The sequence below is a fragment of the Dreissena polymorpha genome, chromosome 5 (genome assembly GCF_020536995.1).
Source record: "Dreissena polymorpha isolate Duluth1 chromosome 5, UMN_Dpol_1.0, whole genome shotgun sequence".
Taxonomy (NCBI): domain Eukaryota; kingdom Metazoa; phylum Mollusca; class Bivalvia; order Myida; family Dreissenidae; genus Dreissena; species Dreissena polymorpha.
The window spans coordinates 93,775,574-93,800,173 of NC_068359.1; the positions used below are offsets into that span (position 1 = coordinate 93,775,574).

At 35.9% G+C, this 24,600-nt stretch overlaps 1 protein-coding gene across 1 annotated transcript in view; it reads left to right on the plus strand.

The window, feature by feature from the left end:
• The window catches only part of LOC127881458 (histone H4 transcription factor-like), a 57,853-nt gene extending 34,613 nt beyond the window's left edge, over positions 1–23,240 (plus strand). Inside the window, exons 6-10 of the mRNA XM_052429349.1 lie at positions 15,336–15,413; positions 16,628–16,748; positions 17,322–17,460; positions 18,679–18,800; positions 21,101–23,240. Coding sequence (XP_052285309.1) covers positions 15,336–15,413; positions 16,628–16,748; positions 17,322–17,460; positions 18,679–18,800; positions 21,101–22,025 — 1,385 coding nt within the window. The 3' untranslated portion in view covers positions 22,026–23,240. The remainder of the gene's footprint in view (positions 1–15,335; positions 15,414–16,627; positions 16,749–17,321; positions 17,461–18,678; positions 18,801–21,100) is intronic.
• Positions 23,241–24,600: the final 1,360 nt, after the last annotated feature.

The window sequence follows — 24,600 nt, forward strand, 5'->3', positions numbered from 1 at the left end:
ACAGGCTAATCTGGTATGACACATTGTACACATGCATTCAGCCCCTTTACAAACTGGTATTGATCTTGAGCAGTCAGTAATGTTTGTAGAGGTGATTCTTACTCCTTCCTTAATATATTTTGGCCGCGATCTTTGCAAAAGCGATTTAATGCATGTGCGTTAAGTGTCATCCCAGATTAGCCTTTGCAGTTTGCACAGGCTAATCACAAACGACGCTTTCCACTTTTACAAGATTTTTGCTAAGAAGAGACTATCTTTTTTAAACTAAAAATACCATAAAAGCGTAGTGTCATCCCTGATTAGCCTGTGCGCACTGTTCAGGCTAATCTGGGATGACACTTGACACACATGCAATGCATAAAACCCTCTTTTCACAGAGCAAGGCCCATTTCTATTTAAATGAAACAGTCTTGTTTCACTTGCATTTCCACTTACGGGATTGGATATAAAAACAAGAGGGCTTGAAAGGCCCAAAGTCGCTCACCTGAGATAACAAGATATTATTGGGACAAATCTTCTGACCAAGTTTCACGAAGATCGGAAAATAAATGTGGCCTCTTGAGTGTAAACAAGATTTTACTATAGCCGCATAAGAAAAAATGCCCCGCCCCCTGGCAGCCATGTTTTTCAACCAACCGGCATCATTTTTGAACTCATCCAAGATATTATTGGAATGAATCTTCTGACAAAGTTTTATGAAGATCGGACAGTAAATGTGGCCTCTAGAGTGTTAACAAGATTTTACTATAGCCATATTAGGAAAAATGCCCCGCCCCTTGGAAGCCATTTTTTTAAAGCAAACATAATTATTTTCGGACTCATCCAAGATATCATTGAGACCAATCTTCTGACCAAGCTTCATGAAGATTGGACTATAAATGTGGCCTCTAGAGTGTTAACAAGGTTTTACTATAGTCATATATAGCCATATAAGGAAAAATGCCCTGCCCCTGGTGGCCAAGTTTTTAAAGGGATCTTTTCACGGTTTGGTAAATTGACAAAATGAAAAAAAGTTGTTTCAGAATCGCAAATTTTCGGTTTAGTTATCATATTTGTGAGGAAACAGTATTACTGAACAATTGAGATGGTCTAATGTAGCCATTATATGCATCTTTTGACGATTTAAAAACCTAAAAATTATTAAGTGTTGCAACGCGAACCGATTGAATGATTTGGAGAGTTCTGTTGTTTTCGTTTAAATTTGTGAAACTACGAAGATTGCTTATATAACGTATAAAATACGCATCTCATGTATGCATGGCATGATAGCTCAGTCGGCTAATAAGTTTTTACTTCAGGATTCCGGGGGTCACTTGTTCGAGCCCTGCTGCAGGCTACTTTTTTTTTACTTTTTAAAATTTTATTATTGATTTTTTACTGGAGCCTTTAAAATTTAATGTTTACATTAATCAATATAAAGCATTTAATGACAAACTTCAAAACATGCCAAAATCTGTGAAAAGGCCCCTTTAAAGCAATTAAAACCATTTTCACACTCATCTAAGATATCATTGGGACAAATCTTCTGACCAAGTTTCATGATGATCGGACAATAAATGTGACCTCTAGAGTGTTAACAAGGTTTTACTATAGCCATATTAGGAAAATAGCCCCGCCCCTGTGGTGGCCATGTTTTTCAACCAACCGGCATCATTTTTTAAATCGTCCAAGATATTATTGGGATGAATCTTCTGACCGAGTTTCATGAAGATCAGACTATGAATGTGGCCTCTAAAGTGTTAACAAGATTTTACTATAGCCATATAAGGAAAATGCCCCGCCCCTTGGCGGCCATGTTATTCAAGCAAACGTAACCATTTTCATACTCATCCAAGATATCATTAAGACAAATCTTCTGACCAAATTTCATCAAGATTGGACAATAAATGTGGTCTCTAGAGTGTTAACAAGGTTTTACTATAGCCATATAAGGAAAAATGCCCCGCCCCCTGGCGGCCATGTTTTTCAACCAACCGGCATCATTTTCGAACTCGTCCAAGATATTATTGGGATGAATCTTCTGACCAAGTTTCATTAAGATTGGACAATAAATGTGGCCTCTACAGTGTTATTAAGATTTTACTATAGCCATATATAGCCATATAAGGAAAAATGCCCCGCCCCTTGGCAGCCATGTTTTTCAAGCAAAGATTACCATTTTTGAACTCATCAAAGATATCAGTGGGACAAATCTTCTGAGCAAGTTTCATGAAGATCGGAAAATAAATGTGGCCTCTAGAGTGTTAACAAGGTTTTACTATAGCCATATAAGGAAAAATGCCCCGCCCCCTGGCGGCCATGTTTTGCAACCAACCGGCATCATTTTCGCACTCGTCCAAGATATTATTGGGATGAATCTTCTGACCAAGTTTCATGAAGATCAGACAATAAATATAGCCTCTAGAGTGTTAACAAGATTTTATTATAGCCATATAAAGCCATATAAGGAAAAATGCCCCGCCCCTTGGCAGCCATGTTTTTCAAGCAAACGTAACCATTTTCGAACTCATCCAAGATATCATTGAAACCAATCTTCTGACCAAATTTTATGAAGATTGGACAATAAATGTGGCCTCTAGAGAGTGAACAAGGCAAATGTTGACGTCGCACAATGGACAACGCACGACACACGAAGGACGACGGACAAAAGGCGATCACAAAAGCTCACCATGAGCACGTTGTGCTTAGGTGAGCTAAAAAGTTAATGATTTTATATTTGTATGTTGTTGTTTTTTCCATTTTATTTGCTCATAAAGAGTCATTGCAATTTTTTTTCAATACTTCAGTTCCGTTAGTTATGTCTTTTTCATGTTCCGAGTGTTGATAAGGCCTCTGCTTTTACAAATCGTGTTTGTTTTCGTTCTTTTTACATTTGTAAGAGTTATAAATAAGCATCATTTATCTTTAAAGATAAGTGCAGCCTTTTCCAACTGTCTATAAATTGTATATGTGTGCTCTAGTTTAGAGTTGTCAATATCAATATTAAGATTTTTGTACAATAATATTGAGTCCATAACAATTATTGAGGAAAAGTTCCTGGCATTGATGTCTTTATAGGGAAAATCAGGGATACTAAGTATACCTTGCTGTATTAACAAGTTATGGGGTAAAGTAAACTTGTCCAGTAGACAGGTCTTGTTGTTGATGTTACAAACATTATTGTTTTTTCATGATACTAGTATGGAGTTGCTATTATGCCATGTCATCTCGGCACATGGTGTTAATGTCACATAGTGCTTAAAAGATATTACTAAGGATAGTTTTAATTTAATTATGTTGGTTTTTCTCAAGGTCAATATCGCGTCTACCTTAATGGATATACCAACAGACACCATTATGTTAACATCAAACTAGATGAGGAGAACGCACCAAGTAATTACCCATTGCTTGTTTCACTAATGTAATTTCTCATGTAAAATGCAGCCCATTAATTGTTGTATAATATCATGTAAATGACAGGCTAACATCCATATACGCCCGTTGCATACCCCATATTACGTCGTTACCTTTGGACACATGATTTTGCACACTTTCCAATCGGAAATTGCACAAGTCACCATTGAGTGTTCCAATCTATAATAATATATTCATTTTCAGTAAAGAAGTCAGTACCACGCACACAGCCGGATATAGACGGCAAATAATTTGTTGTTGTTCTTGGGCAGCCCCGGCCGTAAGGCCACCTTATTCATCTTCTAGTTCAGGATATTTAACGGATATTCAGGAAATATTATTAGTAAATTAACAATTATGTGGACTTGGAAACCTTGTGTAAACAACTAAATGAAGAACAAAGAACAATTATACAAGATATTGTATTTGCATTATGATGCAACATCAACCATGTCAGAGCTATAGCTTTTTGGTCATGGTGCATGGCAGAATTTTCAATTATTTGGCAGAAGTGATAAACAAAGTGAGTCATATGCAAGAACCAGGCCTATAGATTCAAGGGCAAGATCTCTCAGCAGGAACCAGGTCCAAAGGTCAAATGCAAAGGTCATACTTAAAAGTTATGGTGAAAATTAAGAATTTAAGCCATGCACATCTTGCTTTTCTTAATTATACCCTCTTTCTTAGAAGCAGACTTTATAGCTTTGCACCTGTCCATTCATAGATCAGTTGGGCTGTTGACCAGTTTGTTTCTATGCGATATCTAGAGTACGCTTTCACCAACAACCATTCAAATTGGAATGATGGTTTCTTTGGAGGAAAGGAGGAGGCCTATTCATTTTGGGGTCAACATATCAAAGGTTAAAGCGGGTATATACGATCTTGTCAAATATTTATTAATTAATATAAAATGTGTAAAAAACTTATTATACATATATTTCAATATAAACTAAAATAAAAGTTAAGAAGAACATGTGTCGAAAAATGCTGAATAAGCCAGATATTTAATTCTGAAATCGAAAAAGGCTGTACAGCCGAATTCGCCAGCATGTATATCATTCATGTACGATGTGAATCTAAATTTAGTTTAACGGTTCATTTGAAATTTCTGCAGCGATATCGATTCATACGACACACGAACACTTACTAAAAAGACGAATGCATCGGTTATTGTAGGAAAATAATTACGAATTATCTTCGTCACAATCGGCTCGGGGCGCTAATTTGTATTTGCTGTATTTTATGAAATTCGTCTTAAATGTATCATTTTTCTTGCATATTGTGTGTTATTATAACATATTTGTATCAATATTTTACAATTCAGCACATATAAAAATCGTATATACCCGCTTTAAGGGAACAGGTTTTTTTAAAATATTAAATTCATTTTCTAATGATACATTGAAATTAATGCTTTGGCCTGTGATGATGCACATTGGTTAAGTGTTTACCTGGGAAAATCGGAAGATGCCTATTGATTTTGACGGCACCTATCTTAAAATGTCAAGGTCACATGGTGTTGTAACAGGATATCTGTTTTGGCACTTTATTAGCTCGGCTGTTTTCGGAGAAAACCCGAGGTATTGTCAAAGCCAGCTCGTCCTGTCGTCCGCCGGCGTCGTGCTAAAACCTTGACATTTTGTTAACCTTTTGAACATTGGCTCTACAAAGTGCTTCCACCTACAACTTTGAAACTTCATATGTACATGCACCTTGATCAGTTCTACACTTTTCTCATTTTTGGGTCACTAGGTCAAAGGTAAATGTCACTGTGACCTCTAAATAAAAACAACAAAAAAAACAAACATCTGACAATCTTTTATGTATTCAAAACTGCACCCCCAGCCAACTGCACCCGTTATGCGGTGCTCTTGTTAGCTCCACTGGCCAGAGGCCAGCGGGGCTTATGTCATGGTCCTGTGTCTGTCGTGCATGCGTGTGTTAACTTTTTCTTTAAACATCTTCTTCTCCTTAAGTTCTGGTCAAATTCTGATGAAATTTCTCAGGAATGTTCCTTGGGTGAACCTCTTTCAAATTTGTTCAAATTATGCCCCTGGGGTCAAATTTGACCCCACCCTGGGGGTCACAAAATTGAAAATTTGCTTATATAAGGCCTATTTTGTGAAAATTTTCAAAATCTTCTCGTCCATTACCATTGGGCCTTAAGGGTTATCCAATTGGGTATGTGGAGACATCTAATAGTTCTCTACCAAATTTCTTCAAATTATGCCCCTGGGGTCAAATTTGACCCTGCCCCGGGGGTCACAAAAATGAAAATATGCTTAATATATCCGCGGCCTGCGAAATCTCTCCGCATTTTACACTGGTAGATTCTGTCTAAGCAGTTTTAAAACGAGCAATATAATTGGCTTTCGTTTCCCAATCTTCCAATTAAAATCGGTTTCATAAAATGTGTTTGGTATTTCGTATGCAAATGGCACCGTTGTGAAGCAAAAATTAAGATTATTGAAATGACAAATATCAATCTAATTTACGACTGACATCATATAGTTTGATAGGAATAATGAAATGCGTTTGTCAACAAAAAAGACTACGTTTTAGATACAAAAAACACATACTGTAAAACGTGTATAAGGCGCACATTTTTACCCCCAAATATAATTTTAAAAACTTGATGCGCGTTATGCACAACTACAGCCATGCCAAGACATTTTTTCCCTGTCAGTTACCAAGTTACGGTAACTCGCATCATTCTGTTCCCCATTGTTTTAACTGTAACTATGTTAATAATTGTGTTATATTTACGATCTGAATATAGATGGACAAACGTTATAAAGTTAACATTAATATTTTCTCTCTATTTCAGTCACATACTGAGCATTGAAATCAAATCAATTTGAAGAAGAAAATGAAAAACAAGGAAGCCATTTTTATTTAAACTTTATTGTTTTTTCCCACAATATTATACCCTACTGTACTAGGGTTACACAATTTATTTGGGGGCACTTTTCGATTTACAATAGTATGTCGGCAAGATCTTTCCCAATATATTTATTATTATTTTTCTTGCTTTTCAAATGTGTTAATAAAATTGATGTTGTGTTTGTTTACACGTTCTCATACGTCTTGTCAAGATTGGGGTTGTGATTATCGAGCAATTTGCGTCACCTGTCAAGTTTTGTGTAGCTGGGCTATTATCAAAACATGCAAACCGGCAAACAACTTCACACCTCCATTGTTTGTTTAACGCAGAAATGTCAGTAATGGTGTTGAGAAGTTTGAGTCGTTAAAGTCTCCTTTCAATTATAGACGCTCGAAAAGAACGCGTGTGATGGGAAATGTAAACAAAATGTGCGGTTATGAAATAGTCATGTGTGAATAACCTCGTGCCAATACCAATAAAAAATTTCAGTGTCTTAGTTATACCAAGCACACTAATCGGTCCGCAATGTGTTCTCCTCCACGATAAAATCGTGGACAGTTACTTCGGAGACTTATGATGAAAACCTCGATGGTGTCCTCGTGGAAGTTGTACATTTCATGCATAATTCATTTAAATCGAAACATTTACGCGTAATATTATAATTTTAAAAAAAACCACACAAACAAGTTGTATCTTTATCGTTATCGTCTTTAAGATAATTAAGTATTGAAAAATAAAATAACACGTGAGATCGGCAATATGAATAAAACGATTTTCAGTGAGCCTAGGGTACGGAAATTTTGCCTTAATTTTTTTTTTTTGCTTCAAAAACTTTTTTTCCCGATTTTTTTGCTTCAAAAAGTAGATGCGCGTTATACATAAATGCGCGTTATACACAGCGTTTTACGGTATTTTGTTTAGAAATGTGCACAGTGAATTTGTGTCACAGAAACCAGTGTTTCTGTTTGCAAATTGGGAGTTTAGTCTACTTGCGAAGTAAAACAATTTAGAAGAGGATCTTTCGAACATGGAAATAGACAAACATGATTTGATTTATATGATAGTGGATCTGTGTATAATCAGATTCATATGCATATTCTGCTTTATTATGTCTGTCACGCTGTTTAGTTAACTGAAATAGCATTGAACTAAAGATATGAAATGCAAGATATTGATAGGTAAACAAATTATATATATTAATTTAACTCAGTTTAATACATCATTAACACAAGAAGAACACTCAAGTGTGTTTGTTTATATTTAGTCCATTAATCTTGTTTGTATATAACATTTTATAAAAAAAATTGTATTGTTTTTTTTTTCCACCAAATGGTTAGTATTATTCTTTTATGTTAATATTCTAAAAATTCTTGTTTTATTATAGGCCCTATTTAAAAAAAAAAAAATGAATGACATCATTTTATGATTTATAAACAGATTGCAAAAAATATTTGTTCGAGATAAACTTAACAACAAATTGTTACATTGAAATTAATTGATTTTAACATTCAGTAGCAAAAAAGTAAGGAGAATCCAACTTAAAAAAGATGTATCTATTAAAAGTTGTTCTACCAATGCCGTGAACAATCCCCTTGTTTATAACATGACTGCCGCTAAGTCTATTACTAGATACCTAGATTCAGAGAATAGGTCAGATTCCTTATTTCAATATATGGCAATCCTAGTATTTTTCAAATACAAACATGACAGGTAAACAATATCAGATGGAAAAAGTAAAGGAAAGTTAGGTCAAGCTAATTGTGTTTCATGATATCTCTTTAAACCTCATGCCATATGCAAGCAGTGTTGCCATGATAGCAACATCTTGATGAATTATAATTCAATTTTTTGTCTCATAAACATTTACTTTGTTTAACAAACAACCTCTACAAAGTTATCATTCCTACTGCCTTTTGGCACCTCATGAACCTGAAAAACTCGTAACTTTATGTTTCCTCAGGCAAATATCTTCTTTGTACAATAAACAATTTCTTCACCATATTAACACTCCTGCTACACTCACTAATGCCTCAAGAATGAAGTAAAATCAGGTGATCTACGTCATTAGGTATTTTGCATATGTCATGAACTATATAAGTAACAGAAACTTTGAAACCTACAAACACTTTTTGGAATTTTGGAAAAAGATTCATGATTGAATGAAGGAATTTTCATTAATCTTGTAGAACATGCGTAGATTTGATCTTCAGCATCTAAAAATATGTGAAATAGAAAGAATGACAATATCTTTTGGAGAGATAAATGTACCTACATTATAAGCAATGGACCTGTGCGACAATTCCCGGACTTTTTAGTCTGTTTAGTTTACACCGTAGTAACATTTTCCATAAATAAAAAATGCTCATCCTTTCGAACTTTAAGCGCCCAGTGGGACGAGAAACAGAAAGAAAAAGTCACATGCTTGAGTACATTTCAACCCATGCGCATAGCACGCTTTTTTCGCATAAAAAAACAGTGGAGCGATACAGGGCCACCATGGCCGTCTTGTTTTTAAGAATGCTTTGACATATGATAATTCAAATTAGTAGATTGTTTACACTGGAAGAAAAGGAGACACATTTTCATTTTCAGGGAATAAGGTTAAAGGTAAAGGTCATAATTATGAGCTTGTATGATCCTTGTATCAATAGGTTGGTTTCTGTATGATATGTAGAGATTAATTGTCACCTACTGGTTTGCGCTCTGTGTGTCCGTCTGTCTGTGAGTCTGTCTGTCACACTTTTTTGGATCCTGCGATAACTTTAAAAGTTCTTAATATTTTTTCATGAAGCTTGAAACATGGATAGATGGCAATATGGACATTATGCGCGTCATTTCATTTTGTTCCTACGTCAAAAATTCTGGCTGCTATGGCAACAAATAGACTAGAAATACTGCTGAAAATGGTGGTTTTCTGGATCCTGCGATAACTTTAAAAGTTCTTAATATTTTTTCATGAAACTTGCAACATGGATGGATGGGGATATGGACATTATGCACGTCATTTCATTTCGTTCCTACATCAAAAATTGTGGTAGCTTTGGCAACCCCCCCAAAAAATATTCTGAAAATGGTGGAATTTCTGACAATGGTGGAGCTGGTAGGGGACCATATTGCTTGACAATAGCCTTGTTTGACCTGAGGTCTTCTTAATTGTTTCTATGGTAACTTGGTGGAATATTATGATGCCTAATCATTTTGACATCAATATGTCAATGTCTTAAGGGCTTGTTTCTAGCCAGGGCTTGCATTTGGGACCAGTGGGATAAAGGTCACTGTTACTAAATATTATGTGTCTGCTCAATAACTTTTGTTTCAATGTAATGCACTTAATTTTGTTTGTAGGTAGATTTCATGCATGCAGAGGGTGGGATTGCATTTAGGGTGAGTTTTGTCAAGGGCGTTCTTTATGATAGGGTTAAATACAACCAATTATAAGCATTTTATTGGAAATTTTAGGTGGAACATGTGTTATGGTTGAGTGATTTTCTAAACCTTTGATATATAAGTTGTGCATGTTAATAAAATATGCAAACCCATTTTATTAGTTTTTCTGATAAATATAAAAATAATGTAGTTCATGCCATTCATGTTTTATTCTTCACTTCCTTCATAACATTAAATTCTTATGAATCTATTAAGATGGTCATTCATTCACTGATAAGGTCATATTCAAAATATTTTAAATCAATACATTGTATTTCTTTAAATCATTAAAGCTTATTGCATTGTTAACATTTTAATATATACTGCATTTTCAACTTAAATTATCATGCAGGTCAGATATTTGTTAGTTTTGTTACACTCAAAGACAAATTTACATGTATTGTAAATGATGAAACACAAATCAGGCAATCATGATATATATTATTATTAGAAACAAATTGTACAGGCGCAGTTAAAAGCATAGAAAACTAAAATGAAATATAAAAAGAATTTGAATTTAAAATGAAAAGCCATATTTAAGACTGAGCTTGTAGCTGCTGCATCTGCTATACAGTTCTATTTAACTTGAGATGTTTTGCTCAAAACCCACAACATTTAATTTAATGTATTGTAATTATAAATTCAGAAGCATTGATACTTAACAATAGCTGATATTACAAAATCAGGAGTTTTATATAATAAAAAAAATGCAGTTGCAAACAGAATAAGTAATTTTGATCTTGCTGTTTTGGACAGCTTTTGTGCTTAATTTACAAACTGTGATAATTCTTTTTAAATAACATAGGGATCACAAAATCCTTAAATTATTGTTCTTGTCCAACATAAATAGTTGATCCTGAACAAAGCATTGTACTTGCTGTATCCGGGTAATGTTGACATAGTTCTTCAATGCTTGTGGATTGTGTTTGTTTGATTGTTTAATAGTATGCTCCCAGAAATCATTCCTAATGGCATATGGCTAGCAGTTGGGACTTGTTAGCCTTTGACTTGCTTTGGAGTGTCTTAATTTTCAGAAATTTTGCTGTGAGTCTGTGTAGTATATGAAATGGACCGTACTCTGTGAAAAAAGGGTTTAAATGCATGTGTGTAAAGTGTCGTCCGAGATTAGCCTGTGCTGTCTGCAGTACAAGCTAATCAGGTACGACACTTTCCGCCTAAACTTGATTTTTTTCTAAGAAGAGACTTCCTTGAAAAGAAAAATATCATAAAAGCGGAAAATGTCATCCCTGATGAGCCTGTGCAGACACTTTACACACATGCATTAAACCCCTTTTTCACAGAGCACAGCCCATATGAACTGAATTGTTGCAATGTTAGCACTATTTTGTATGATTTTTAACAAGCTTAAATGGTAGATTAGGGCTCATACCATAAAGCATAAGTGTAATACCCATATATGGAATCAGAATAGCAAGCTAGATTTCAGTGAATATCCTATCAAGTGAACATATTGGTCATGTTTTGAAGTCTACAGTTAGCAAACTATTTTTATGCCCCCGTATCAAATGATCGGGGGTATATTGTTTTTGGCCTGTCTGTCTGTCAATTCTGTGGAAAACTAACTTTTGCAATATTGAAGATAGCAAGTTGATACTCGACATGCATGTGTATCTCATGGAGCTGCACATTTTGAGTGGTGAAAGATCATGATTATCCTTCAAGGTCAAGGTAAAAAAACAAATTCAAGGGAAGTAACAAGCTTTAAAGGGAGATAATTTTTATTTATCATTTAGCAGGTACAGATCATTTTTACAAAGGAAGTAATATTTTTATGCCCTGGGATCGAAAGATCGGGGGTATATTGTTTTTGGCCTGTCTGTCATTGTATGAGTGTGTGTGTCCCAAAACTTTTACCAAAACTTTAACCTTGGTCATAACTTTTGCAATATTGAAGATAGCAACTTGATACTTGGCATGCATGTGTATCTCATGGAGCTGCACATTTTGAGTGGTGAAAGTTCAAGGTCATCCTTCAAGGTCAAAGGTCAAAAAAACAAATTCAAAAACTTTAACCAAAACTTTAACCTTCTTCATAACTTTTGCAATATTGAACATTGCAACTTGATATTTGGCATGCATGTGTATCTCATGGAGCTGCACATTTTGAGTGGTGAAAGGTCAAGGTCATCCTTCAAGGTCACAGGTAAAAAAAATCATTCTAAGCGGCGCATAAGGGGGCATTGTGTTTCTGACAAACACATCTATTGTTTAAAGGGATATAATAAAAAAACAAAAATAAATAAATCAAAGCGGCGCAGTAGGGGGCATTTTGTTTTTAAACCTTGTTATGGGAAAACTGGGCTTAATTCATGTGCATAAAGTGTAGTCCCAGATTAGCGTTTGCAGTCGGCACACACTTTTATGTTATTTTTTATTTTAAGGAGTATGTCTCTTTTCAACGAAGTCCATTTAAGGCGGAAAGTGTCTTTCCTGATTGTTAAAAGAAAGTATCTTTAAACGAAAATCCAGTCAAGGCAGAAAGTGTTGTACCTGAATAGCCTGTGGTGTATGCACAGGCTATTCTGGGATGACACTTTACGCACACGAATTAAGCCCAATTTCCCAAGGCAATGTTCATTGGAAAAAAAAAGGAATTCAAGTTTATCATCATGAATTTTTTACTGACTGAAAAATGTAATATAAGTCAAGTTTAATAAATATGTGTTAAGGGAAAAATCTTTGAGTTTACTACTTCCATCCCAGTAGGTCTTAGTGTACTTAATTTCCCCTTCCCCTCCACCAACAGCTGTCTGCCAGTTGTCAGGTCTTTAATGCAGACACTTTAGTTTGGTGACACATTTCATGGCTTCAGCAATTCTGGTGTGTGACTTGCTCTCATCTCACAGTTTCCTCCATTTGCCAGGAAGTTCATTGTGGTCACATCTCAACATGGTCTGAAAACAAGGAAGCACTAGTTCTGATAATGATGAGGAGAACTGTGCTTAAGACAGATTTGTTTGATCAAAAAGCCACTTTATTTATCTTACTGAAATGTTCTGATTCTACGAAAATATGTGATATCTGAACCAGATGTTTGTGTTGATCTATGTTTGTTTTTTGTTCATCTGTGCTTAACCATAAACACAGCAGATTGCATGTTTACTGTGGTTCAATTAAGGATTGGTTTAACAGCTTTAAAAGGTCAAACTTAAAAAAAAATATTTTCATCTCATTTGTGCAACACAGATTTGTCATGAAAGGTAACAAATGGCAACTCCCAATTTTATGAGCCAACATAAACAAGAAATATCTTTAAAAAAGATATACGGCGTTGATTGTGGTTGGAGTTTATGGAAGGTAAAGATTTAAATGAATGAGATCAAGGATAGCTAATATCTTTTTCTGTGCAGTTTTTAGCTGCATCAAACGCAGTACGGGATGTTACGCGGAGTTTTCGCGGCTTATTTTACATTATTACATATTGCTGGTCATAAACCTATAGATACAAAAAAGAAAACCAAAGTCAACCGGCCACACGCGAAGTCTCCGTACATATTTTAAATATGTATACGCGCGTTCTTCGAACAAACCTGTTTGAGTGATTTATCGGGAATTGCTACGTGTATTTGATTCGATTATTAACATTATCGAGAATCATCGCGCTCATACTTTATACATTAGTCAATATGCTGCAATAATACATTAGTAAATATGATGGAATAATTCTTGTTAATTAATTAAAAATAATATTTATCATGGTATTGTTGAAAACACATTAAGAATCTATTATTGACATGCCATAAAATAATATCGCTGGATATCTTCATTTCACATCTTTCTGGTGGTAAAGAAAATTCTAGTTCACCTAGTTCACGCTATAGCGTCTTTATTATATAACTATTATATAACTGACCGCGAACTCCGTACAGCACAGAAGGTCTGACCTGTATATAAACTCTGACATTCAAACACACTAACCGCGAACTGACCCCTTATACCTCGCGGGTTGAAATGCAACACATTAAAGTGAGGCATCGCTTTCACTGCTTTTTATACTTTTACATATAACATGTTGACAGGAATATGGAAGTCAGTACTAAATATGAGAACATGGCCTTTAAGTACACAACGTTCTCGCGCTGAAAATCCTCTGAAAATAAAAGATGTACGCACAAACTGTATTGATGTCGAGATTGAGTGTAAAACTGTTCTATCTATAAAGCCATTTTATTAGAGATAAAACTGTTTCATGCTGAACACGCAGTAAAACAGTGTTACAAAGACGCGGACATGTTTCCAATGTTCTAGTGGTATTCTCAAATCAGCCAATGCAGTCAATGAAGTGTATTCATCTGTACTTGGCCGCGGGAAGTTTTATTTGAATTGTATTGGACGCTAACAAAGGTCAGGCTAAGGTGAAAAGCTGGCGTATTCAGCTGACGCCGAAAAAAACACAACAGCAACACGTATTGTCTTGAACTGAAAAAATGTGCTACCAGAAGATAATGATTCAAGTTCATATGCACCTGCAATCATTTTGGGATAGCTTATGACCATAAACAATCAACAATCAATCTTCAAAGAACTGGGGTGGTATTCCAGAACTTGGACTTGATGACCGCAATGTAAATAGGCATCTTCCTTTCCTTACAAATTATCACTGCACCCATTTGCATGATCATAGTTCAAAACATTCTTAACTCATTTATGCGTTGTGGACTCTCCCATCCTTCTTACTTGGATCAATTTATTTCCAAAATTAGGGATGTCTAGTATATTTATTTCTATAATTAGAATATCTCTTACAGAAATTACTTTAGGCAATTAGCGCAGACCCTCATGCGGCGTCATATCTGGGTCTACGCTGTTTGCCAAGGCCTTTTTTCTAGACGCTAGGCATAAATGGATTTCAGTTATCATGTTGAAAAAAAACACCCGGCTAAAAGCCCTTGTGATCTTGACCTTCTAACTGTTGACCTCAAAATCAACATGTGTATTATTTCCTCCCAGATAACAAGCATACCAATTTGGATTAAAATAGGTCAGAGCATTCTCTTGACATAATGAAGACATGAATTTCTGGTTTAAAGCTAATGTGACCTTTGACCTGGTGGACATAACGACCTTATGACTCACAGACCTACCGCCACACTGATGAACAAACTCAAACAAATACACCCCTGGGTTGGTATTCCATAAACATCTTAAGTCATTTCTTTAATAATTTCACTTATGTTCAAAATTACAATATTTTGTATTTTTTACAAAATAAGGAAACACATGTTTTTTGGTATTCCTTAAATAACATTGGCATAATGATATTATTTAAATGTATATCTCGATGCTAATCTATTGCAATATGAAATGAAACACTTAAGAAAATTTCCCAATTTAAGGATAAGAATAAAATTTAACTTAAGATGCTTCTGGAATACAACCGCTGGACTTATTTTCAGGTCCCTAGTCTTGTTACTTTGAAAGGTTGAAGGATTTCCTGACAGGTAACTGGATAAAATAGAAATAGACGGATATAAAAACGATTTCAAATGTGTTTCCAATTTAGAAATCTTGAGTAAAGTTTATTAATGTTGTGTGGTGGGAAAGTTTCCATACATGTACATGTAGACAGACCACAGAAGTTATAACTCCTCTTATTTCTGGTTACTTTTAGGTCAACAGTACCAATGCAGCCATTGTAACAGTACCTTTGGAACTGAACGGTTGCTAAGGGACCACATGCGTTACCATGGTAATAAGTTTCTTTTATATTGAGCATTCAAATGAATCATTGTAATTGATTTCATTTGAAAATGTTTCATTTTGCGTTAATGTAAATTAACAATTGTATTTTAAAGATCAATGTTAACTGATTATTTTTATTTCTACACTCTTATTTTGTGTATGAATAATGCAAGATAGTTATACTCCTGCAATGAAAACTAAGAGAGGGCATATTTATTTCACTTTGTTTGGCATTGTTCAATCAGTTTATCCCTCTATAATGTTTTCAGTTTATTTTTCATAAGATTTTATTGAGTTTTACGTATGTCATCGCCAGAAGGTGACAATTTGAAGCCTACTTTTCTATTTACCAGATTACTTAGTAGTTTTCCCTTGAACATTGCTGACAATGCAGTGCAGTGGTATTGGTCTCATTCATTTTACAACTCATTGTACAACTCTTAATATTTATGCCCCAATTCGAAGAAGAGGGGGTATATTGTTTTGCACATGTCGGTGCGTCCGTCGGTCAGTCCGTCCACCAGATGGTTTCCGGATGATAACTCAAGAACACTTAGGCCTAGGATCATGAAACTTCATAGGTACATTGATCATGACTGGCATATAACCCTTATTGATTTTCAGGTCACTAGGTCAAAGGTCAATGTCAGAGTGACTCGAAATAGTAAAATGGTTTCCGGATGATAACTCAAGAATGCTTACACCTAGGATCATGAAACTTCATAGGAACATTGATCATGACTGGCAGATTACCCCTATTGATTTTCAGGTCACTAGGTCAAAGGTTAAGGTCACAGCGCCTGTTAAGGCGGAAAATGTTGTCCCTGATTATTCTTTGCTGACTGCACCGTGAAATCTGGGATGACACTTTATGCAGATGCTTTTAGTCCAGTTTTCTGAGAAAACTGGGCTTTATGCATGTGCCTTAAGTGTCGTCACAGATTAGCTTGTGCAATCTGCACAGGCTAATCAGGGACAACACTTTCCGCTTTTATGACATTTTTCGTTTAAATGAATAAGTCGCTTCTTAGCAAAAATCCAATTTAGGCGTAAAGTGTCATCCCTGAATAGCCTCGGCGGATTTCACAGGCTAAACCGGGACGACACTTTACGCACATGCTTTATGCCCAGTTTTTTCAGTACGGGGCTCAATTGAGTCAAGATTTCCTAGAAAGCGGCTCAACTCTTCACTTTGTACAACATGTAAGTGTGTGTTCCCAGTGAACCAGTACAAGTGTCCATACTGTGACATGACGTGTCCCTCTCCTTCAAATATGCAGCTGCACATCAGGTACCGCCACTCTGATGATAAACCATTCAAGTGTCCGGAGTGCGAGTACAGGTAACAAGTCTCTTCTCAATGAAAATCCAGATTAGAGGGAAAGTGTCATCCCTGATAAGCCTGTGTGGAATACACACATTAAACAATTACCATGTGAGGATAAAAATCTTTTAAATTTACATGTCATTGAAAAGAAAAAAAAAGATTTTCTTTTAATATACCGGAACATTTACATAAATCTAATTTTAGTTTTGCCAAATAAATAGTGTTTTGCACAATATATATAATTTATGACATGCATGGCATCTGTTTGTCTAATAACATATATAACATAAATGAAAATTCAGAAATGATGCCTGTGTCATCGGGATGTCTGAGATGTAAAGTGATTGTCCGCTGTTCTTCGATTGGTTTCGTTTTTCAGTCCTTGACGGTGCAGTAGACTTTACTGTTGTGCCCAGCTTCAACACTGATAGCTGCAACTCTTTGATACACAATTGTTGCTTATTTCCATTCTTTATCCATTTGTATCAACAACCTCACTCGACTTTAACCTTTGGACCAAAATCCAAACAAACAAACATATAACCATATAAATATAAGTGTTGAATCTTGAAATGTATCCTGTGTTAGGGCCAAGTCTGTGGCAGATTTGAGGTCCCACCAGACTGTTCATGAGACCAGGGAGGAGATACGCTGCCAGGTTCCAGACTGCGACTTCACAACAGACAAGTTCCGCAGTTACCAGAAACACTTCAGGCAACATCACGAGGTGCGTTGACTCAATGTTCATGAACTTTTGTCAGAATGTATCTCCAAAATATATAAGCTTAGTTTGAAACTGGTTCATGTGGGATCATTAAAGAAAGTCACAAGATGAAATTGAAGAAATTTTTAATAACTTACTATCAAAGACCAACATGAGCAGACAATATTTTGTGTGTAAAACTTGTGACCATACCTCAGAGATTTAGGTCATTCTTAGAGGTTTGAGAACAAACATGACCATGAAACAGCTTGTCCAGCAGTCTGCACAAGCTAATCAAGGAAGACACTTGCAGCTGAACTGGATTTTGGCTAAGAACATACTTTCTTTAAACAAAAAAAATCATTAAAGAGGAAAGTGTCGTCCCTGATTAGCTTGTGCAGACTCCATAAAGCCCAGTTTTCCAGGAGGGAGTTTTTTGTCTTCCTTAGCACCTATACTCATTATTATGCCCCCCTTCGAAGAAGTCGATCGGTCTGTCGATCCGTCTGTCAGTCCGTCCACCAGATGGTTTCCAGGTGATAACTCAAGAATGCTTACGCCTAGGATCATGAAACTTCATAGGTACATTGATCATGACTGGCAGATGACCCCTATTGATTTTCAGGTCACTAGGTCAAAGGTCAAGGTCACAGTGACTTGAAATAGTTAAATGGTTTCCGGATGATAACTCAAGAATGCTTACGCCTAGGATCATGAAACTCCATAGGAACATTGATCATGACTGGCAAATGACCCCTATTGATTTTCAGGTCACTAGGTCAAAGGTCAAGGTCACAGTGACTCGAAACAGTAAAATGGTTTCAGGATGATAACTTAAGAGTGCTTACACCTAGGATCATGAAACTTCATAGGAACATTGATCATGACTGGCAGATGACCCCTATTGATTTTCAGGTCACTAGGTCAAAGGTCAAGGTCACCGTGACTCGAAATAGTAAAATGGTTTCCAGATGATAACTCAAGAATGCTTACGTCTAGGATCATGAAACTTCATAGGTACATTTATAATGACTGGCAGATGACCCCTATTAATTTTGAGGTCACTAGGTCAAAGGTCAAGGTCACAGTAACAAAAAACGTATTCACACAATGGCTGCCACTACAACTGACAGCCCATATGGGGGACATGCATGTTTTAAAAATAGCCCTTGTTTCACCATGCGTTTTAGGGTTTAGACTTTTCTCACTGTGAACAATACACTCAGCTTTCATACATTTCAGTCCGGACCGAGTGATTACGAGTGTCATGTTTGTGGTGCTTCCTTCAGCCGTGGTGCATTGCTGTCGAAACATCTAAAAAATAAGCACAAGTTTAACTGGCCTTCTGGGCACTCAAGATTTAGGTATGAAAACAATACGCTAGTTTCTCAAGGTAAACCGTACTGCAGGCTGTTAATTTCCTGCCACAAAGTGGGAGTTGGATTTCAGAAATACAATTTGACCGTCCATTTGTCTACCTTTCTGAAAAAAATTCTTGTTTGCACCATTTTCTGTTAAAACCGTTTGAAAGACTTTCAAGGTCACATTTGAAGGTCAATTGTTTGAACTCTTAATGAATTGTGAAGAATTTTAATGCAATTTAGATCAAATGGTTATTGAGCTGAAGTGCAGAAGGTATTGCCGTTTCACACAACCCAAGGCTAAGGGAACTAAAAAATCAAATGTTATGCCTTAAATTTTGTGTCCAATTTCATGTCTGCTACATATTCCCTGTACTATTTAACTCATTCAGTGCTGGAACCGAATTTTGAAGGCCTTTGCAAACAGTTTGGATCCAGATGAGATGCCACAGAATGTAGCGTCTAATCAGGATCCAAACTGTTTGCTATTCTTATAGTATTCTTTGAAAAAAATGAAGAAAATGCTAATTTTAGAAATTCAGCAGACGACATTTAAGCAGACAAATTTCCCAGCATGCAAAGGGTTAAAGGATTTTCATAAAATTTGGCTCGAATGTGTTCCTCAGGGTGCAGAAGGAATAAGCCTGTCACTCTAACTGAAGGTCAAGCTAATTGTGCTTGAAGGTTGAATGTTCCCGAGTGTATTTTTATGTCCATTCTATATCACCTATGTCATTTTAAAGGGTTTTCATGAAACTATCTCCAAAGTCTATAGCAAAGGGGCATGTGGTGATTTCATGAGGCAGACTTGCAAAGGTAAATGCTGCCACTTGATGGTTTAAGAATTATGCAACCGACGTAACTGTCCTTTTGAATGCCTTGTTTAAGCGTTTTTTAAGTTATTAATTGTTGTGGTGTAATGATTTGCCATTATGTTTGTTGAAATGCAAGTTATTTGTGTGTCATTTTGACATTGAAATCTGTAAATATCATTTTCATATAACAACATTCTTTTAAGCAGTATATAACATATTGGTTCTGATGGATGGCATAGACTGTAAACTGTACAATACTGTGAAAAAAGCTCATATAATAAATCACTACTAAAATTAGACTTGTGTTCAAATTAATATTGTTTTTCGGCGTTAGCTGAATAAGCCAGCTTTTCACCCTGACTTGACCTTTGTAAGTGTCCAATAATACTCAAATAAAATTTCCCGCGGCTAGGTACGAATGAATACACTTCATTTATTCCATTGGCTGATTTGAGTATAACACCATAACATTGGAAACATATCCGCGTCTTTGTAACACTGTTTTACTGCATGAAACAATTTTATCTCTAATGAAAAGGCTCAATAGATAGAACAGTTTTACAATCAATTTTCGACATAAATACAGTTTGTGCGTTCACCTTTTATTTTCAGAGAATTACCAGCGCAAAAGCGTTTATACTAGTAGCTATGTTGTCATATTTAGTACTTACTTGCATTGCATTTCAACCCGCGAGGTTTCGGGTCAACTCCCGGCCATTTGTGAAAGTCAGAGTTTATATACAGTTCATCACCGGAGTTCGCAGAAGGGGTTGCGATCATTGTGTTACACCGGTCTTACTGACAATAACGTACTGACTGTAATGCATTGCATTCCAATCCGCAAGGTATCAAGGTCAGTTTGCGGTCAGTTGCAGAAATCTTTATATAAACGCCGTCTCGTAAACTTTGTGCACTTGAAGTCTGTTTTGATCAGAAAGATACTAAATAAAGATATTCGGCGATATTATTGTGGTATGTCAATCATCGATTTTTAATATGGTTTTAACATTTGCATGATAAGGACCAATTTTGATAAAAATAATTAGAAATATTTATCCATTTAGACCAGTTTATTAAGCATGAGCACAATAATTCACTATACTATAATTATGCAATTAAATAAGATTCGAGTATTGCCGGCTGACCTATATGCAATCGTTTATTTTCATGTTTCTTGTGTTTTTCTATCCTGTAAATATAGATATCTGAGTAATAATATCACATAAAGCAAAATAAGCCACGAAATCTGGCGCAACACCCCGTAATTGATTTGCTTATGATGTAGCTAAGAACTGCGCAGAAAAAAGGCATCCGCTACTTTTTATCTCATAGAGATAACTTTTGATCGTTCATAAACATCGACCACAATCAACGCCGTATATCTTTTTAAAAGATATTTCTTGTTTACAAGATTGGATAGAAATGCAAATGTCTAAAATGTGGACATAAACATATGTTTAGTGATTATAAAGATATTTCTTTTCACAGATATAAGAGGCATCTGGATGGCAAGTGGCGTCTGCAGACTGTGCGCTATGAGAGCATAGAATTGCAGACGCATGAAGAACCAGTCAGTGGCGCGGTAACATCCTCTAGCCAGACACAAGTAGCCCAGTCTGTGTCTGACAAGTTACACCACATGCCTTACCTCGCTGCCTCCAGCACAGAAGTTAGTGGTATGCAACCTTCAGTCCAGGTGGACAATCAAGGTGGCAGTCGCAGAAGCATACAAGTTGTTACTGTGCAGCAAAGGTCAGAGTGTGATGATTTTGTTGAAACGGAAACGGGAAGTGAACTTGATGATGATTATGGCGATGATTATGATGATTATGGTGAAGAGGTGGAGGAAGGTGTTGATGAGTCTATTGACTTTGATTTTAATAATTCTCAGAATGATATATCTATCCAATATGGTCCAAATGACACCATTGACGAGGAAACCAATGATGATTCTAAGGAAAATAATGGGCAAAATGATTTCTACATCCAGGAAAGTCATGACGGTAATAATATAGACATTGTACTTTACAACACTGGCAATAGCAATAACAATGCTGTTGAAGCTGAAACACAAGGAGGCAAAAGTGTTGTCAACAAAAAACGGAAAAGGAACAAATATGAACAACAGGGCGAAGATAATAGCAAACCCTGCCAAGGAGTTATACAATCAGCTAAAAAGAAAATTATTGGCAAGTCACATGCCAACAAAATTGAACCTGAAAGTGACGAAAGTGAGGAGGCAATTGAAATTACGATTATGACCAATAACAAGGGAGAATACGTGATTCAGTCTCAAGGTCGATGCTATAGTCCGGTGGCTGGTAGTGTTGGGGTCTGTCTAGGGGCCGAGGAGACTATGTACAACCTTCAGATGCTGGGAGACGTGGCGCTGCAGAAACACAACCAGAACTGATGCACTTTAGAATATTGAATATTGTCCTGCTTGTGTCAGAGTTCCATTGTGAAGTATTCTTTGTAAATTGTGTCTTATGTGCTAGTGCTTAAATATTCCATTTAAAATTGCACCTCAAAAGCCAGTCTCCTATTTTGGAATTTGTATGTAAATTTTCCATTTTTTGTGCCAGTATAATAAAAGAATAATCCATGTAAATTGAAGTTTATGTTTGAAGTGTCTTGTCGAAAAGTCCTTGAAAATGCTAGCTTTTGTGGGAGGCTTTCAAATGCTATATTTCAGGAACATAATATTGTGGCACCTATAGCTGGGTTAATATTTAATGGAAATCGTGTCTTTTATGCCAATCTTCATTAACTCGACTTTTCGAAGAAAAATCAGAGCTATACTACCCGCCCCCGAGTCGGCGTTGCCGTTGGTGAAAGTTTAAAATTACTTTAACACTATCAAAGATAATTAACTCAAACTTGGAATACTTCTTTATAGCAACAAGACAATTGTGTATAATAAGTTGCATAACTCTGTCAGCATTTTTTTTAGAGTTATGCCCCTTTTTATACTTAGAAAATTGAAAATTTTGTTAAGTTTTGTGTTTAGGTACACTTTATTCCTAAAGTATCAAAGCTATTGCTTTCATACTTGCAACACTTACTAACTATCATAAGAGGACTGTGCAGGCAAAGTTATGTAACTCTGACTGATATTTTGACAGAATAATGGCCCCTTTTGTACTTAGAATATTGAAAGTTTGGTTTAGTTTTGTGTTTTGGTCCATTTTACTTCTAAAGTATCATAGCTATTGCTTTCAGACTTAGAACACTTGCTAACTATCATAAGGGGACTGTACAGGACAAGTTGCATAACTCTGGTTGGCATTTTTACGGAATTATGGCCCTTTTTAGACTGAGTAACTTTGAATATTTTGTTAAATTTTGTGTTTAGATCCACTTTACTTCTAAAGTATCAAGGCTATTGCTTTCAAACTTCAAATACTTTCTTACTATCATGAGGGTACTGTACCTGGCAATTTGACTTTTACCTTTGAATGACCTTGAATCTCAAGGTCAAATAAATAAATTTTGCTTATATTGCCATAACTTCTTTATTTAGGATCAGATATGATTCATACTTTGACAAAACAACACTTACCTAACATAACACAATGGACTCCACCCAAACCATCCACCACGCCCCATCCCTCCCAGAACCCCCCCCCCCCCCCAAAAAAAAATAAAAAAAATTCCCTTTATGCGCCCAGTAGGGTAGCATATAGCAGTTGAATTGTTTGTCAGTCTGTGTATTGAAGATAACAACTTGATATTTGGCATGCATGTGTTTCTTATGGAGCTGCACATTTTGAGTGGTGAAAGGTCAAGGTTGTCCTTCAAAGTCAAAGGTCAAATATATAGCGTATGTCCGTCTGTCCGAAAACTTAAACATTGGTCATAACTTTTGCAATATTATAGATAGCAACTTGATATTTGGCATGCATGTGTATCTCATGGAGCTGCACATTTTGAGTGGTGAAAGGTCAAGGTCATCCTTCAAGGTCAAAGGTCAAATTGTGCAATATTGAAGATAGCAACTTGATATTTGGCATGCTTGTGTATCTCATGGAGCTGGGCAATTTAAGTGGTAAAAGGTCAAGGTCATCCTTCAAGGTCAAGGGTCAAATTTTACAATACTGAAGATAGCAGCTGGATATTTGGCATGCATGTGTATCTCATGGAGCTGCACATTTTGAGTAGTGAAAGGTCAAAGTCAAGGTTATCTTTCAAGGTCAAATGTCAAATTTTGCAATATTGAAGATAGCAACTCGATATTTGGCATGCATGTGTATCTCATGGAGCTGCACAATTTGAGTGGTAAAAGGTCAAGGTCATCCTTCAAGGTCAAATTATGCAAGGTCAAAGTCAAGGTTATCTTTCAAGGGCAAAGGTCAAATTTTGCAATATTGAAGATAGCAACTTGATATATTGGCATGCATGTGTATCTCATGGAGCTGCACATTTTGAATGGTGAAAGGTCAAGGTCATTCTTTAAGGTGAAGGTCAAGGTCAAATTTTGCAATATTGAGGATAGCAACTCGATATTTGGCATGCTTGCGTATCTCATGGAGCTGCACATTTTGAGTGGTGAAAGGGCAAGGTCATCCTTCATGGTCAAAGGTCAAATTTCGCAATATAAAAGATAGCAACTGCATATTTGGCATGCATGCGTATCTCATGGAGGTGCACATTTTGAGTAGTGAAAGGTCCAGGTCATCCTTCAAGGCGAATGGTCAAATAGATGGCTTCAAAACGGCGCAATAGGGGGCATTGTGTTTCACGAACACAGCTCTTGTTTTTTCTTATTTTTGAAATATCATCTTATAAATTACCACACCCCCACATTATTCCCCCCCCCCCCCCCCACACACACACACAAACACAAAAGAATTTTTTTTTTTTTAAGCATGGTAAAAAAAAATAATATTTATTTGTATTATTTTATGTTTGAAAGACCGTCCAAACATCCCACCCAAGCTATTGCTATCAAACTTGAAATATAGTCTTATTAGTTTGTTTTATGTGTT